Genomic DNA, 19686 nt, shown 5'->3' on the forward strand with positions numbered 1-19686 from the left:
CATAACGTAGTACTCACAAAGTGTTTATATATTATTGTATATTCTATCCTTATACAGTATTGAGAAACAATACAGAATTTAGTTTTATATAATGCTGATAAATTAAAAGTTGTCTTAAATTATGTAAAGCATAATTTATACAAATGTTAACTTTTGTTTGATACAAACAAATTATATTTTTTCTGTTATTAATATTCAATTCCGGAGATAATTCAAGCTCAATTGACTTGTGTACATTTGGTTTGGCTTATATCCAACGTATTATAATTTATTCATGAAATAAAAAATTAAATTATATAACTTTTTACATATACTTTCTCAGAATTATCTTAATAAATAATTCTGAGAAAGATTCTATGCAAATTACTTATGTTTAAGCTATGGCATGAAAAGGGTATTATGTCAAAGTTATTAGATCATTACACGTCAATAATAAAATGAAAATAAAATCAAACAAATTTTATACAAAAAAAATTTTGAAAATGAAGAAAATCGAAATCATATTACGCAGGTAAATATATTAAATCTTAAATTTGAGTAAAATAGTTGGAAAATGTCAATTGTAAAAAGATAGATGCTAGAAATCATTGTTTTTTTAATAATTATTTGATAAAATGTAGAAATAAAAGAAACCAAAAGTGCAATTTAATGTGTGAGACAAAGATATTATACAAATATGAATTATACGTAAAGGATAGATTGATGGAAGAGGTGCCTACCGTGAGAACATTCGAGGGAGCATTCAAATATGACGTCCATACTGGAGAAGAGAATATGGAAAAATTTTGTAACGGAATGGGAGAGTGTTAGTAAAATGACGATGTCCTAAAAAATTTTATTCTGTAAAATAATTTTTGATTTTTCTATTTGATTTTTACTAAAAATCGTTTTGCAGAAGTATTTTGATCAATGATCACAGCTCTTGCTTTATTTAAATCGTTGCACTTTAGTTGCAATGCTGCAATAAATACGCTCTGCAGGGTTCACTTTAGTAGAACTTTTAATTAATATGAAAGAATGATGGCAAGAATTTAATCTTTATGAATACAGATTTGATAAAGGTATCACTAGAATATATAATATAATATGTATATATGTAATATATTAACCTATTTTTAGTCTAGGATAAGGTTACCCACCATAAGTTTATAAAATTACCATAGAATCGAAACATTGTAACTGAGTAGTATTGTGGTAAAATTTGATGGATATTCCAGCATTAAGTAGACAGTATATATACTTTTGAAAATAAGTCAATAATTCAAATTAAACTAATTTTATTCAATTATCAAACATTTTTTTATTGCGGTATTGGATTAAACCTATCGTATTTGTTTGAATTATATATTTTAACTAAGTTTTTGTTATAAAACATGGCTTCTCGCATTGTGGACGTAGCCAAACCCATGATGGATATGATTAAAAATAAAATTACTCTTAATGCCCACAGGGCAGGAAAAAAATCTAAATTTTTTAAGCCTGACACAGTCAAATAAATATGCAGCGTTTTTAGCCAAGATAATAAATTTCCAGACACTTCAAAACGATATTAATGCGTTCAACTGTGGTCGAGTGGATGAAACCACCGAACGCTGTTAGCAGGTCGCGGTTTGCGCCTGACAAATCGGTTTGCACTGACGTTTCTCGACTTTTCTTCAAGTGTCTAACATTTATCTATCTATATTCCTCTCAAAAATGTAACCTAACAACACAAAAATCCAAACTGATAAATAGTTTTGACACATCATGTTCACGAAGGACGATTGGATATTCCTAGCATGATAAAATCAACAATTTGATATATATGAGTAATAAATAAATTATATTAATGGCCTTTTGTGAGCACTAACAGGGTCTTTATAATCATATCCGCGAATTCGTCAAGCCTACAAAGGGAACGGCCGAGTGGTGAGAGACGAGACTCGACATATCCGGGACTGACCATTTATGAAAAATTCCTGGGGTTCACCACCCGGAGAACAATTATTTTAAAATAATAATCATTAAAAAACAAACAATTCTAAGAATTTCTAAGCAGTCATTTGTGACCTGAAACTGAGTTGTATTGTTTTAAAGAAAATGGAATTCTGTTTTCATTTGTCTCTGTCTGTAATTATATTTTAATTAAAATTATTTCCACAGTATAAAATAGTCTAATAATTTTTCATTTCAAATAATCGAAGTGTTTTATATATAATACAATTTTAATAAACATGCAGAGTTGTCTATCCAGTCACCTATTTAAAAATAATTATGCAAAATTGCAACAAAAATGCTCGTATTACTTTATGACATATTCGACTTTTTACTTCCTTATATAATACATAAATTAATTACGAAATAAGTTATCTACAACAATATCATTTCAAAACAAAAATGAACAATAAAAACATTGTTAAAATATTCAGTAAAAATAAATTAGTTTGTAAAATATAATGAAAAATTTTAGAAAATACGTTAAGAAAGAAAAATGTTGTGTCATAACTCATAACGTAGTACTCACAAAGTGTTTATATATTATTGTATATTCTATCCTTATACAGTATTGAGAAACAATACAGAATTTAGTTTTATATAATGCTGATAAATTAAAAGTTGTCTTAAATTATGTAAAGCATAATTTATACAAATGTTAACTTTTGTTTGATACAAACAAATTATATTTTTTCTGTTATTAATATTCAATTCCGGAGATAATTCAAGCTCAATTGACTTGTGTACATTTGGTTTGGCTTATATCCAACGTATTATAATTTATTCATGAAATAAAAAATTAAATTATATAACTTTTTACATATACTTTCTCAGAATTATCTTAATAAATAATTCTGAGAAAGATTCTATGCAAATTACTTATGTTTAAGCTATGGCATGTACTGTACATGTTAATCAGTATACAGCATGTACAGAACACTGATTAATTAATGAATTCGCAGATAGTCTATCGTCGATGCATTTTATTAAATAGAAAATTTGCAACAAAATTCTAAATAATTTTTATAATTAGGATATAGAAAAAAGTTTATGCGTTATTAACATTTTTTAATATATAGTCTATTGATTATAATTTATCATCTTTTAATTAATATTCACGTTAATTATCTTTATAAATATCATTCATTTTACGTAAAATAATAATTAGATGCATAAAAAAATATATTTATTACCAATATTTAAGATTTATTGATAACTTTTTTAAGGCAAACAGGTATGAGTCATTTTATTGATAGCATACTTTCATTTGTGATTTACGTGCATACTTTTATTTGTGTCATAAATTTGAACATGCTTCAAGATTTTTTACAAGGTGATCTAATTAACCGTTATTTATTTTCTACATTAACAATACTTTTAAATCTAAATCTTGTACAATAATACAGGACTCTGTACAGAACCTCGTGGTTTACTTAGTAACTTAAGCCCACAAATGGCCGAGTGGATTACTGGTAGTTGGTCATAAGTACGCCTCCTCAACGGATTGGTCACGTGGAATTTTCCGTGTTTTATTAACGTGTCTTAACACTTAAACAGAACCATTTTCCATAGAAAATTCTCCGCGAAACACCCCCTTGGCATATTGCTGAAATGTTGCGTGCCATTTTGTTTTTTTTTTTTTTGTTTTTGTATAAATCCACTTTATTAATTAATTTAAGATGACAATTTAATATAAATTTTTCCTTTTATTCATTTCTTGATTATAAATTATCCATTGTTAGAGAATATTGTTATAACAATAATTTTAAAAAATCTCGACAGATGAATGAAATCACTAAGATTCTTTTGAATTCGAAATTAATTTAAATTATAATATTCAGAGGAAACTAAGTTATGTTTCTATTCTAATTACTAATTTAATTACACGAAAAACTTGTTTAAAGACCACTTATGAAAAAATTAATGTAACTAAATATCGTGTAATGGTATAGCTTAAGAGAAAAAATACTGTAACTGTTGCACAAGGGTAAAAGGGGCAATTGTCTGGTCCTCCATCAACAGGATGCTCCAAACCAATATTTCCCCAAAAATTTCCCCTGAAGAAAAATATCTGAATTCAGCACTAAGTTACATTAAGACCTTCTAATTCAGATTTGCCTGAGCCTCATGAAACTATAACGCGCTACAGTACTGTAATTAGGTTTACACTCGTAGTCTAAATCGGTAATAAAACGTAAAAAAGTATTTATGAAAATAAGTACAGTATTAAATTAAATATTTGTAGATATGCTGTCGATAGCTATCTGATAATTAATTAATTTAATTAAATGTGTTAAGTTTTTAAACTATATATACGTACTGTACACATTTTAGACATGTTTGTCAGTAGTTTCAGTGTGTATCATGCAAATTAGTGTCGTTTTATTAGGCTAATATTACTCGACTGAAAAGAGCCGAAATGCATTTTAGGATGGCCAAAAATGTAGATGTTTGTAGTACAATTAGTAGAGTAATAAAGGAAATAAAAATAAGTCTCAATGGATGATAAGCCCTTAAATAAGTACTGATAAATGGTAAACAGTAAATAACAATTTAATAATAAGTGGGTTAGAAACTGATTAAGAATTTATTTTTCCTTTATTAAGTCCAGATTACACATTACAGATGGAAACCTGTCATGCCAAATTAACTCCTTTCTTATGAAAGTTTTTAAATTACACCAATAAAATTATTATGTAACCAAATTCTATCCACGCTCTATCTTACTATCAGTGGCGCGTTATCTATGAGCAAAAAGTCAATTGTCTGGGGCCCCCACCCAAAAGAGGGTCCCAGACAATTGCCAGACAAACTAATCTTTTATACTATATAACTGGATTGCTGTATATTAAATCTCTATGTAATACGTCTCTGTAATCTAACAAATGGTTTTGAGAATAAAATTGTAGTTCCTAACTGAAAATTCGCTGTGAGTCCGTCTACCATTTGTTGGATTACAGAGACGTATTACATAGTAATCTTTTATAAGAAAATATTTCCCCAAAAATTTCCCAGGGCTCTTTGAAGTTACAACGCGCCAATGTTTACTATATATACAGCACTAGTATATTATGATGTAGACTAGTATTCAGTTATAAACGATTTGTTTACATAAGGCTTTTGGAATTTATTAGGGTCTATTAAAAGAGATGTCAATGCTCCTTCTGCATGACCTTGTCCTCATTTTATCCTTGGTATTCAATGATATTATCTTGTAATGATTCTCAGTTTTGCCTATACCTGATAATCTTAATTTTGTAGCCAAATTTTAACATGCATAAACCAGGCTTAATTCCCTGAACTAACATAAATCTTGTCTAATTTACAATCAAAATTCGAATTTATTATCGAATGACATTTGAATTAAAATTAGGTCTATATTCTAATTAAAATGTTAAGAAAAACTTACTTAATACCTGTAAACTTAAATATATACATCCCAAAGAATTTTTAATATCATTTAAAGTGTCCTTACCCTATTAACATCCTTGAATACAGTTGCGCGTTATAGCCTCATGGGTCCCAGGCAAATTTAAATTAGCGGATCTTATGTACAACGTTGAGCTCAGACATTTTTCTTCGGAAGGATTTTTATGAGAAATATTTTCTTATAAAAGATATGTTTGGGTCCGTTGTTGGTGGAGGCTCCCAGGCAATTGCTTTTTTCCCATAGGATAATGCGCCATTGCTTGAATAAAAAATATGGTAATGTTCACCAAAGGATCTGCTGAGAATGTTGTATATATCTCTTCGATTAATTATGAATATTGAAAGTGTCCTACTGAAAAACAGAATTTGAAGAAAAGTCCAAGCTAATAAAAAGTCATTTTCAATGTTAAACCGTAGAAATTTTTGTAAAAACATCACGTAAAAGCGCTTATTATTAATCTGTTTTCAGGAACCAATTTTTCGTTTTCCATTGATTTATTACTCTAAATTTACATGGTAATTTTCTTATTATGTAAATTTAAAGGCGTGTTTTGAAGTAAATTTTACAAATTAATTTAGAATAAACGCTTGAAGACAGGTTGACTCCAACACATTTACTCATTTCTCATCTGTAGTTATAACTATGAATTAATATAGTAATTTAAAATCGCTATTTTTGGATAAAATTTGTGTGTTTAATTACTTAAATCATTAAATAAGCGTTTCCAATTATGTATTTTATATCTGTATAAATTTTTTTAATTTTTCAGCTACACTGTAATGTGCGGAGTAGTTTTAACATAATGATATATCCTTTTTTAACAATGATTAATATCAGCAAAACGTGAGTAAAATGTTAAATTGAAGTTTTTCCTTGTTAATATCCCTGTAATCAAGCGGTTGTATATAAAACATCCATAATTTATGTGCGTTTGAAAATATGCTAGTCGCCACCGTAAAATTTCAAATTGAGAGATTATACAATGCATTAAAATTACTTTTTTTTGTTTATATTTGTTCAAAATTATTAAAATCTGAACAGTTTTTCTTAAGTATTTCTCTGTTATATATAACAGAGGGAAAGTATGACGATCGGTCAAAAAATGACCTTCAAGATTTTTACATTTTTGGACTTAAGACAACTTGAAACGTCGAGAAATGCAAAAAAATTCGGGGGTAATTTCTGTATGTATGGATGTTAATGTGTGCGTGTGGGGTGTACGATTCTGTTCACCATGTTTGAGGCTTTTTGTTGAGAATTTCTGAAATTTTGCCGGGAGATTTGTGTATTAGGAGGATTGGTGTTATTAAATTCTGATGGTTAAAGGTCGAGAGGGTGGGGAAATAATGGAGTTCATGTGTATCTCCAATAGGGTCGGACTTAATGACGATTTTATTCGTTATTAGCATTTACAGTTTTTTTTTTTATAAAACTCATCCCTATCCTCAAAATTAAGCTTTATGCCATTTTATAATTATTAAAAATATAAAAAGATTTTTAAAATAAAATATCGTAACAGATGGCTCCACACAATTTTCAGTGTTTTTGCCGGAAAAGTTATGCAACTCTGCTGGATTTTTTAAAATGATTTTCCTTGTTTACTAGTGACAACATTTGTGTAACTGAATATTTATCATGACGTATACAGTAGATTCTAATAACTATTGTTTTATTTTATGTATAAATCTAAAAGTCATGTTATACTATTATTCTGAAAATTAAATTAGTTAAAATTTAGGAATATTATTATATATAAATTAACAGAGAGAGAGGGAGAGACATGCATTCATTTATAATATTAAAACAAAAAGAAATAAATAGATAAATAAAAAATCAGAAACAATGAAACCTAACAGATGTTTAAAAATTTTATTTATATTTTACATGACATTTATATTCTATTCGATTTCACAAGAATTATTAACGTTTTGACTAAAGTATTTAACTGATGTAATAAGTCACGTGTATCTGCTACAAAACTTTTTATAATAAAAAATATAAAACTGATTACAATTCGTCTATATATATCAGTTAATATTATCATGGAATAATGTTTCATGGGATAAACTTGTAATAAATATTAGGTTTATAGGTCTTAACTCCGAATCATTATTAATGTCAAGGTTATAAATGTGAAGAAAAACTTTCAGCGTGTTTATTCCCGCCGTGAAAACGAGAGAGAGTGAAGTGAGCTGAAACAGTATGAAAATCGAAGGAATATTAATTCTAGTTTTTCTGCTTTTATTTTTAGTGAATATATCAGAATCTAATGAAGGTAACTCGACAGTTATTAAGGATAAATCCTACGAAACCTTTAAGCACGCGGAACTTTTCACTCGTCAACTTATCGAAAAAGCTTTAAAATATGTTTTACCCATGGCTATGAGACTTAATTCCGAAATTAAAATAAATAAAAAATGTTCAACGAGTTTAATGAAAGTGTTTTTTGGATTACGTCGATTGAAAAATTGGGCTCTTAAAAGTAAGTAGTTAAATGTTGATGATTTTTTTTTAATTACAAGACATTTTGGTATATTTGGTATTTAATATTTTCTTTATTAATTAATATAAATTTATTAAAACTTGTAACGAATAAAAAAACATTTCTAAATTATTCAAAACTATTTATGATGAAATCCCAATCCAAATGCAAGTAAAAGATTGTCAAAAATATAAAAAAAATATTATATAATTTAAGGTGTTTAATAAGCTTATATAAAATGTTTATTATTACCTTTTTTATTTTTTATAGTTTTATTTTAAATGCATTTTATTAATATGTATTGTAATTTTATATGGGTCTGTGTGTTGTCAGGGTTGTACTTTCTAGTTCTATTTCATTAAGGGTTTGTGTGTTTTGTGAGACAATCTTCTAAGATATTACTGATTTTTGTGTAAGAATAAGTTTAATATAATATTAAAAACATTAAGTTAATTTTCAATATAGTAGTCTTATATAGGCTAATGTACTGTACAATATACTTTCTACTCATAACCAAATTTAAAGTACCAAAAACTCTAAAGTTTCAATTAATAACTCGAAATTAGTTTTTCCTATTAAATCTTTATTTTAAACAGCAAAAAATTTCGGAAAGAAAAATGTTAATGTAAGTTCGATACGAGCTTTTAGTCAGTTAATCTGTTAAATAGTAGTATATAATCACACGAGCCTACTGGCCTTATTGTTATAATTATCAGAAGCTGTATGATAAGCCTGATAATTGCAACAATAAGGCCAGTAGGTTCGTGTAATTATTTACTACTATTTAGTGTTACTATAAGGCTATATTGTTGCTTCAAACTATTTATTAGATATTAAACTGTTAAATTAAATGTTTTATCAATTATAATGTTAAAAATGATAATATTTACTATTTTAATTAATATCTGAAATATTCTGTTTTTATTAATAAACGCTTTTATTTAATTTGCTTTGCATCATGTCCTCAAATCTCGCAAATCAAATTCACTCACAACTGAAACTTTGAGGATGTAACTATCAATAAGTTCGATGACAATGCATTTTAATAATGTTTTAGGGTGTGACCCACTCAATTCCTCATCCCGAAGCTCGATAAATATAATTAAATGTAGAATTTAATGCGTAAATGCATTATAGTGTAACGTATATGTGTTTTTTAGAGTGGCACCACTTCATAATCTCCTACCAGTGGCGCGTTATGGCTTCATGGGACCCGGGTGAATTTGAATTAGGGGGCCCACGTACACTGTCGACTTCAGACATTTTTCTATGGGGAAGTTTTGAGGAAAATGTTTTCTTATAAAAGATTTGTTTGGAGCCTCCTGTTGGTAATGGCTCCAGGACATTACTCTTTTTGCCCATAAGCTAAAGCGCCACTGTTTTATTATTAATTATTACGTAATTACTTCTTTATTTTGTTCGAAAAATGTATTAATAATTACGTTTACGAAGATATCTAACTAATTCATTTCATACATTACTTTTATGTCTTATTAATAAAATGTATCATTTTTGATTTGGTTAGGCCTACACAATGCTTTCTTGAGTGAATTACTGTAAATTATACTGTAGTCGAATTAAAAGTTAGTGTTTTTATAACTTGATTTTCTCCAAAATAAATAGCCAAATATAGTTTAGTATTCAGAATAATACAATTATATTGTATTGTACAGAATTTAAGCAAAAATACATTAAAATTATAACAGTTGTTTCTTCCAATATACATAATGTGATATATACTGTTTACTCTATATCAGTGTTTCTCAACGGAGGCGATATCGCCCCCATGTGGGCGTTTTTCCATGTTGAGGGGTGATTTGTAACAATTTATATTTTGGGGGGCGAAAAACAATTTTCTGGGCGATATAGTAAAACATTATATTAAGATTAATTAAATATTTTATTCGTTATATCGTACAATAATTAAACGAATAACATTATACTAGTCAATAGTCTATTCAATGCAGTACGAGTTTGGCGTTAGCCCTGGCTCACGGCATCGGAATTTTGAAGTGAAGGGGGCGATACTACGTAACGGTTTTATTGAAGGGGGCGATACTACGTTGAAGGGGGCGACGATTCGTTAGAGGTTGAGAAACGCTGCTCTATATCATCATTCTATGCAAAACTAGATTTAAACATTTAGTGGCCCTAAGCTATGACATACAAGAGGCCCTACATCATCCATCAAATAACGCTGAATAATACATAATACTACTTTTTTGAGAATGGCGCGAGATCCTCTCTGGCATCAAGCCCTAAGCTATAGCTTATTTGTAGACTCAGTCTTACCTCATGGGCGTTAAGAAGGCCTTTTTCTATACCCATCATGGGTTCAGGTAGACTCGAAATGGGGCCCCGGGTAATGGTAGACGGCGCCCGATATAACCGGAAGCACATGAAAAATTTATGCGTATCTAAACCGAATTCTAACCCCGAGCTCTGAAGTTTCCTCGACCATCGCTGTACAATATGTATAAAATATTATATAACATACGTATAGCTTATGTATGTTATACAGTATAGTATAGTGTTATATATGTAGTGTATAATAATAATGTTTTCATCAAGAACAGCATTGATTTCTATACCATTGATAGTAGACAAACATTTTCCTTGAAGCTAAATTAATTTAGTTTTATGTGCAATTTGTCACAATTTTTTTAAGAATAATTATTGTCTAACGGTAAGCGTAGACAATTCAAAATAGCATTATGTATTAATATTCTAGCTGTAGAAAGTAGCATTTTTCATAGTATTAATTTTAAAAAAATGAAGAAAAAATTGGATAAAGCGTTTTTAATTAGCACAGTTTTAATTTAATGCAAATAAAAATACTATAAAAATGTATAAATTGAAGTAAAGAATTGTGATAGAATGCTTATTTAACAATTAATCAAGCTCAAATTTTTGTCAAGAGATGCATAAAAATTATAATTCATTCAGCAAGAAAGTAGTTGGAAAATTTATAAATTTATATTTTGCTTCATTACAATAAAATTCTTGATGATTAATTAATCATATTTATCATAAGCTATGCAATAATTAATATTCTAGGATCTTCTACAACAGTGAAAATTTGAAATATATATTATTGTGAAACGAAAACTTATTTAGAAATTTAATTTTATGCAATGTTTATCTTATAAAATTTGAATAATTTTATGTGTCTGAAGTTTTAATCTCAAGTAAACTAAGTACAAAAGTGCAGAAAATAGAAAATATAAAATGATATTTTACAAATCTGAATTGAAAAATTGTGTAATTGTTTCTTTAGCCTTGATTACTTAATTTAGTTGCCTCCTATTTATTGCAATTATTTCACACAAATAAATTGTTACTGAATATAATTCGTACGTCAGGAATGATTTTAAAGTCATTTAAAACTATTTAGGTCGATCGTATGAAAGAAAAATAAAAAAATATGTAACTTCTGGTGCTAAAAAAATTACAGATTTCCGACTTTCCTTGACCATATTTTTTTAAGAAACGAAACAGAGAAGTAATTAGGACAAAGTTGAGTAAGGTAATGATGTATAATAATTACCTGGATAAGTATTTGGTAACGAAAGTTAAATAATTCATAATCAAAGAAACGAATTAAACTAGATACTCATTACTTTCTTATCATAATTACAGTAGAGCATCGATTATCCGACTCACTTGGGGACTGGGGTTGGTCGGATAACTGAAAAAACGGATAACCGAAAAATATGAAAAAATACATTATTAGTATAGTATATTATTATATCTCATGTAATTAGTATATTAGTATATCGCTATTAACCTACTTTGCGTTGAATTTTCATCGATGTTAAGCCTAACAAAAATTTTTTAAAATAGTACTTTCTAGTTCTATTTCATTAAGGGTTTGTGTGTTTTGTGAGACAATCTTCTAAGATATTACTGATTTTTGTGTAAGAATAAGTTTAATATAATATTAAAAACATTAAGTTAATTTTCAATATAGTAGTCTTATATAGGCTAATGTACTGTACAATATACTTTCTACTCATAACCAAATTTAAAGTACCAAAAACTCTAAAGTTTCAATTAATAACTCGAAATTAGTTTTTCCTATTAAATCTTTATTTTAAACAGCAAAAAATTTCGGAAAGAAAAATGTTAATGTAAGTTCGATACGAGCTTTTAGTCAGTTAATCTGTTAAATAGTAGTATATAATCACACGAGCCTCAGGATTATAATTATCAGAAGCTGTATGATAAGCCTGATAATTGCAACAATAAGGCCAGTAGGTTCGTGTAATTATTTACTACTATTTAGTGTTACTATAAGGCTATATTGTTGCTTCAAACTATTTATTAGATATTAGACTGTTAAATTAAATGTTTTATCAATTATAATGTTAAAAATGATAATATTTACTATTTTAATTAATATCTGAAATATTCTGTTTTTATTAATAAACGCTTTTATTTAATTTGCTTTGCATCATGTCCTCAAATCTCGCAAATCAAATTCACTCACAACTGAAACTTTGAGGATGTAACTATCAATAAGTTCGATGACAATGCATTTTAATAATGTTTTAGGGTGTGACCCACTCAATTCCTCATCCCGAAGCTCGATAAATATAATTAAATGTAGAATTTAATGCGTAAATGCATTATAGTGTAACGTATATGTGTTTTTTAGAGTGGCACCACTTCATAATCTCCTACCAGTGGCGCGTTATGGCTTCATGGGACCCGGGTGAATTTGAATTAGGGGGCCCACGTACACTGTCGACTTCAGACATTTTTCTATGGGGAAGTTTTGAGGAAAATGTTTTCTTATAAAAGATTTGTTTGGAGCCTCCTGTTGGTGATGGCTGGTAGCCAGGAAGGCTAACCAGATTGCCAGCAGCCACAGTTATGCTGCAATTCCCGTCTCTCACGTCTGGTCGGCCATCCACAAGGCACTCATCACTCTTTGGCAGAAGGAATGGGACACCAGCAAAACTGGGAGAGTGACCCATAACTTCATCCCCAACATCGAGAACAGGATAAAGAACCAGCATTTTTCCACGGATCACTCCCTCACCCAGCTGCTGTCGGCCCATGGGAACNAAAATGTACATACTTTAAATAAATAAACAAAAATCAAATTTCTAATTTTTGTAATTATAACTACAATTTCTATTATTTAATCATAGAATTGTAATTAATTATGTTGAAGACTTTCCTTTTTTAAATTATTATATTAAAAATATCTAATGGGCCTCTCAGTCACTAAGAGACGTGCCACTCATCTTTTTGAGGCCCCCAATATAAGAAAACAAAATAGAATTAGAAAATTATATTATATTTTTCAAATAATAAAGACAGTTTTCTTAAGAATTTGCTTAATTCGTAATGAATTCGAGACCCCGTAAATGTGAGGCCAGAAACCAAAAGATCCTACTGACCTTCTGTAAGAAGGCATGCATGTTTACCCCACTTAATCGAGTAACAAGAAAAATAACTGCTATTAATCTATAATTTAAGATACAGTTGATTTATATCCAATTATAGAAATGACTACCTTGAAATTTCACATTTCAATGAAAAAAAAATTTGAATTTGATCATTTTAAATTATAATTGAACCTGTCAAATGTGTTTGTCAGTTATATTATTCGACAGCTTAGAAAATATTACAGGTAATTAATTAACATTGACTTGAAATTCCAGTTTTCTTTGATAGTATTTTATATCAAGAACATGTTAAATTCTATGAACATTCTATTGGCAGTAATAATTGTTCTAATAAAAGTAGCACAGATAAATTATTATTGTTGTTATTATTATTATTAAGGATGGAGTTAAGCAATGTTTTTTCAAGGTTAATTTGAAAATGTATAGCGTAGAAGAATATTTAAAATCGTTCTATCGATGTGGGCATTGTTAAAAATTCTTTTTTGAAATCATAAATGAGAGGATATATATATATATATATATTTACGAACCGAGAATTTCTCAATAGAAAGTACTAGATATGTAAGGTGTCTTATTGTGTTGTAAGTTTAATGATATCTAAACTAGAATCCTTCTAAATGTCGAAATATAATAAATTAGAAATTGCGTTTGAAAGTTTTGATGAAATTAAAAGTTTCAATAATAAGACTTTAACAGAATCGTGAGCGCATAAAAAATCCCACGTTAAATAAAAGGAATACGAAAAGTTTTGAAATTTTTCTCTAATATTTTTTTTATAAACCTGCTCCTTGTTTAAAGTACAAATATGACAGTATAGTCTGTAGGAATGACGTCAAACTGACGTAAATGAGTGCACTATTCATCTGTCAAAATGAGCGCACTTTAAATAAAAAGAAGTCAAAATTCTAATTTTTTAATATTATATTTATATGCGTATTTTGTATAATGTGGTTCCTTTGTAATAAACTAAATTACTATTGTATACAAAACTTCCTGTAATTGTAATCTTTGTAATATGCATTTTGTTCACACGTTGAGTCTTACCTGTCAAAATCTGCTTCCAGTATTCTTAAGCCACAACTTTCTAAAGTTTCCTTTTACTTAGTTGTTTTAGCTGAGCTCTACTTTTTCAACCTGGTTCCACCAGTTTTTTTTATGGGATCACTTAAAAGCTTTATAAAACTTGTTGAATTGCTTGCAAAAAACCCGGTTAACTGACTTTTAGGCAACTTTTTATATAGTAAATAATATATACTTATATATATATATATATTCAAGCATATTATTATGCCCTTTATAGATTATGTAATTTCTAAAGTATAGTTCATTGTATGCCCTACACACACGCACAGTCATATACATAAACTATACAGATATGTACCATATGTGTTTGTGTGGTAGTTTGCGTGGGGAAATATGTATAAAGTATACAACGAACTATAATATATATATATTATAGTTCATTGTCTGTAATAAATTATTATGTATATTATGTATATGTATATACATATACATAATATACATAATAATTTATTACAAACCTAATTAAATTTTGAAAATTGTAATCTCTTCGTATTAATGAGTATGATTCATCCTTTCATCCTTTGAATCTTAGGCAACACACTTCTTCTCTAGCTTATAAATGTAAATTGAAGTGTATTATTAAAATTGAGATGTGTTAAATAAAGGAAAAATAGGCTAAATAAGTAATTTGCATTGCGTAGAATGTCACAAATGTACGCGGCGAGGAATACTTATTGCATAATTAAAATTTCATTATAATTTATTTATCAGAATTAATGATGTCGAAAGTTCTCGAAACTAAAAAACATATTAAAAATCCGTTTGTTAATTTTGATTATAAAATCTGATCACTTTATTATAAAAATTGCCAGTGAAATACTTCTGATTTTTTCGTCTTCTGATAAATATTTGGTCCCAACATTTAATATTTTATGTAAAGAATGGTGTAAATTAATATTTATTTTGATACAGTGATAAAAAATTAATTTTATTAGCCTACTTTTATTAATTTTATTCATATATTTTTTAAATTCAAACACAGATTATTTATTGAATTTATATAGACACTTGGCAAATCACAGAATTAAATTTTATTCATATACTTTTATAGCTTTTAGAGAAGATTAAGGGTCGACATGTATGACTGGTCTGGGTTTCATCTCGCTTCTCTTGCATTTTATTCATCTATATAGCGTATTTAAAATAAAATGGTCTGTCTGGCCTATACACTCTCTAGAGTCTAGACTCTGAGGAAAATATAGGTTACCATGAAACCTGAAAACCCACTCCACCCCTTCATATTTTGTGATAAACATGGCATTTATTTATACGAGGTACAGCACATAACGTAATATTTATATAAATTCTAACAAGTAAATGGAACTCAAAGAAAGTACAGTAGAACCTCCATTATCCGCCCTAATTGGGGACTGGGGTTGGTCGGATAATTGAAAAGTCGGATAACCGAAAAGTATGAAAAAATCCATTATTAGTGTAGTATATTATTATATCCCATGTAATTAGTATATTAGTATATCGCTATTAACCTATTTTGCGTTGAATTTTCATCGATGTTAAGCCTAACAAAAATTTTTTAAAATAATAATCGTCGCTATTGTATCGTTAAAAATTAGAAAATTAAGCTTCGTTTAAATACTGGCTCCCTTTCATGGTCGAATGAGTGTTGCCAGCTAAAACACGTAAAAATAATATTAAAGTAGCCAAGACATAGCCAAATATTGTAGCGCCACATCACTAGCGGACATTTGAAATTTGCCGACTAGGATGGTCGGTTAACCGAGGGGTCGGTTGATCGGGGGCGGATAATCGAGGTTCTACTGTATAGTAAGTTAAATCGCACGTGCAAATTCATATCTCCCCCGTAAGTTAATTTACATATTTCGCTATTCATTCCAGATCGAAAGTATTGCATGATATGATATCTTGCAATACTTACAATCAATGCAAAAATAAAGGAATAAAAATTTATTTGAATTCTTAAACTTTTTAAACTACAGTAATTCAAGACCAGATTAACAAAATCTGAATCTAGAACTTCTAGGAATGCTGTATTTTGTTTGTAAAAATAACTCCGAGGGAGGTTATTTTTAAAACGTGCGTATTCCCAGGTTTTTTAAAGCTCGTGGTTTATTACCTTGTAATAGGAGAAAAGTGAGGGAAAATTGAAAAAATACCTTAATTATTTGTACATTTTTCGAACTATCAAAATCATTTCTTGACTACATTAATGGGCAGACTATAAAAAAGAAGAGGGCACAAACTATAAAAAACGGCATTATGCAAGAAGCTTCAAACGTCGTTGAAGCTTCTTGTAGTTCAACGTCGGATGAGCGCTCCCACAAAGTTGCAATCGGGGCTAACTTGGACTTGAAATTAAGGAATATTCTTTGTTTTCGAGGCCAAGTTTTGGTCGACATACGACTAAGTTGCATGGGACAATAGATAAATATCGTTCATTAATTTCTTTTATATTTGCGGAATAGGAGCGAATCCTGACCAAAATTTTTGGGCATGCTGAAAGTTATAATAAGATAATAGGCCTATGTCTAGCACTAAACAATAGGCAGAAACGTTATTTGTTAGAAAATGATATTATATTTTTCAAATAATAAAGACAGTTTTCTTAAGAATTTGCTTAATTCGTAATGAATTCGAGACCCCGTAAATGTGAGGCCAGAAACCAAAAGATCCTACTGACCTTCTGTAAGAAGGCATGCATGTTTACCCCACTTAATCGAGTAACAAGAAAAATAACTGCTATTAATCTATAATTTAAGATACAGTTGATTTATATCCAATTATAGAAATGACTACCTTGAAATTTCACATTTCAATGAAAAAAAAATTTGAATTTGATCATTTTAAATTATAATTGAACCTGTCAAATGTGTTTGTCAGTTATATTATTCGACAGCTTAGAAAATATTACAGGTAATTAATTAACATTGACTTGAAATTCCAGTTTTCTTTGATAGTATTTTATATCAAGAACATGTTAAATTCTATGAACATTCTATTGGCAGTAATAATTGTTCTAATAAAAGTAGCACAGATAAATTATTATTGTTGTTATTATTATTATTAAGGATGGAGTTAAGCAATGTTTTTTCAAGGTTAATTTGAAAATGTATAGCGTAGAAGAATATTTAAAATCGTTCTATCGATGTGGGCATTCTAAAAAATTCTTTTTTGAAATCATAAATGAGAGGATATATATATATTTACGAACCGAGAATTTCTCAATAGAAAGTACTAGATATGTAAGGTGTCTTATTGTGTTGTAAGTTTAATGATATCTAAACTAGAATCCTTCTAAATGTCGAAATATAATAAATTAGAAATTGCGTTTGAAAGTTTTGATGAAATTAAAAGTTTCAATAATAGGACTTTAACAGAATCGTGAGCACATAAAAAATCCTACGTTAAATAAAAGGAATACGAAAAGTTTTGAAATTTTTCTCTAATATTTTTTTTTATAAACCTGCTCCTTGTTTAAAGTACAAATATGACAGTATAGCCTGTAGGAATGACGTCAAACTGACGTAAATGAGTGCACTATTCTGGCATCTGTCAAAATGAACGCACTTTAAATAAAAAGAAGTCAAAATTCTAATTTTTTAATATTATATTTATATGCGTATTTTGTATAATGTGGTTCCTTTGTAATAAACTAAATTACTATTGTATACAAAACTTCCTGTAATTGTAATCTTTGTAATATGCATTTTGTTCACACGTTGAGTCTTACCTGTCAAAATCTGCTTCCAGTATTCTTAAGCCACAACTTTCTAAAGTTTCCTTTTACTTAGTTGTTTTAGCTGAGCTCTACTTTTTCAACCTGGTTCCACCAGTTTTTTTTATGGGATCACTTAAAAGCTTTATAAAACTTGTTGAATTGCTTGCAAAAAATTCGGTTAACTGACTTTTAGGCAACTTTTTATATAGTAAATAATATATACTTATATATATATATATATTCAAGCATATTATTATGCCCTTTATAGATTATGTAATTTCTAAAGTATAGTTCATTGTATGCCCTACACACACGCACAGTCATATACATAAACTATACAGATATGTACCATATGTGTTTGTGTGGTAGTTTGCGTGGGGAAATATGTATAAAGTATACAACGAACTATAATATATATATATTATAGTTCATTGTCTGTAATAAATTATTATGTATATTATGTATATGTATATACATATACATATACATAATATACATAATAATTTATTACAAACCTAATTAAATTTTGAAAATTGTAATCTCTTCGTATTAATGAGTATGATTCATCCTTTCATCCTTTGAATCTTAGGCAACACACTTCTTCTCTAGCTTATAAATGTAAATTGAAGTGTATTATTAAAATTGAGATGTGTTAAATAAAGGAAAAATAGGCTAAATAAGTAATTTGCATTGCGTAGAATGTCACAAATGTACGCGGCGAGGAATACTTATTGCATAATTAAAATTTCATTATAATTTATTTATCAGAATTAATGATGTCGAAAGTTCTCGAAACTAAAAAACATATTAAAAATCCGTTTGTTAATTTTGATTATAAAATCTGATCACTTTATTATAAAAATTGCCAGTGAAATACTTCTGATTTTTTCGTCTTCTGATAAATATTTGGTCCCAACATTTAATATTTTATGTAAAGAATGGTGTAAATTAATATTTATTTTGATACAGTGATAAAAAATTAATTTTATTAATTTTATTCATATATTTTTTTAATTCAAACACAGATTATTTATTGAATTTATATAGACACTTGGCAAATCACAGAATTAAATTTTATTCATATACTTTTATAGCTTTTAGAGAAGATTAAGGGTCGACATGTGTGACTGGTCTGGGTTTCATCTCGCTTCTCTTGCATTTTATTCATCTATATAGCGTATTTAAAATAAAATGGTCTGTCTGGCCTATACACTCTCTAGAGTCTAGACTCTGAGGAAAATATAGGTTACCATGAAACCTGAAAACCCACTCCACCCCTTCATATTTTGTGATAAACATGGCATTTATTTATACGAGGTACAGCACATAACGTAATATTTATATAAATTCTAACAAGTAAATGGAACTCAAAGAAAGTACAGTAGAACCTCGATTATCCGCCCTAATTGGGGACTGGGGTTGGTCGGATAATTGAAAAGTCGGATAACCGAAAAGTATGAAAAAATCCATTATTAGTGTAGTATATTATTATATCCCATGTAATTAGTATATTAGTATATCGCTATTAACCTATTTTGCGTTGAATTTTCATCGATGTTAAGCCTAACAAAAATTTTTTAAAATAATAATCGTCGCTATTGTA

The 19686-nt window shown here is 28.4% G+C and overlaps 1 protein-coding gene across 2 annotated transcripts in view; it reads left to right on the top strand.

Moving 5' to 3' along the window:
* Positions 1-388: 388 nt before the first annotated feature.
* Positions 389-19686, top strand: part of LOC111635380 (nose resistant to fluoxetine protein 6-like) — a 34634-nt gene continuing 15336 nt past the window's right edge. Inside the window, exons 1-2 of one of the 2 annotated variants that reach the window (XM_023380333.1) lie at positions 389-511; positions 7656-7886. In XM_023380333.1, coding sequence (XP_023236101.1) covers positions 7781-7886 — 106 coding nt within the window. In that variant the 5' untranslated portion in view covers positions 389-511; positions 7656-7780. Of the gene's footprint in view, positions 512-7551; positions 7887-19686 lie in introns of those variants that run through there. The other variant, XM_023380331.1, reaches the window with a different exon arrangement.

The sequence above is a fragment of the Centruroides sculpturatus genome, unplaced genomic scaffold (genome assembly GCF_000671375.1).
Source record: "Centruroides sculpturatus isolate CEXI.00-Female unplaced genomic scaffold, Cexi_2.0 scaffold713, whole genome shotgun sequence".
NCBI lineage: Eukaryota > Metazoa > Arthropoda > Arachnida > Scorpiones > Buthidae > Centruroides > Centruroides sculpturatus.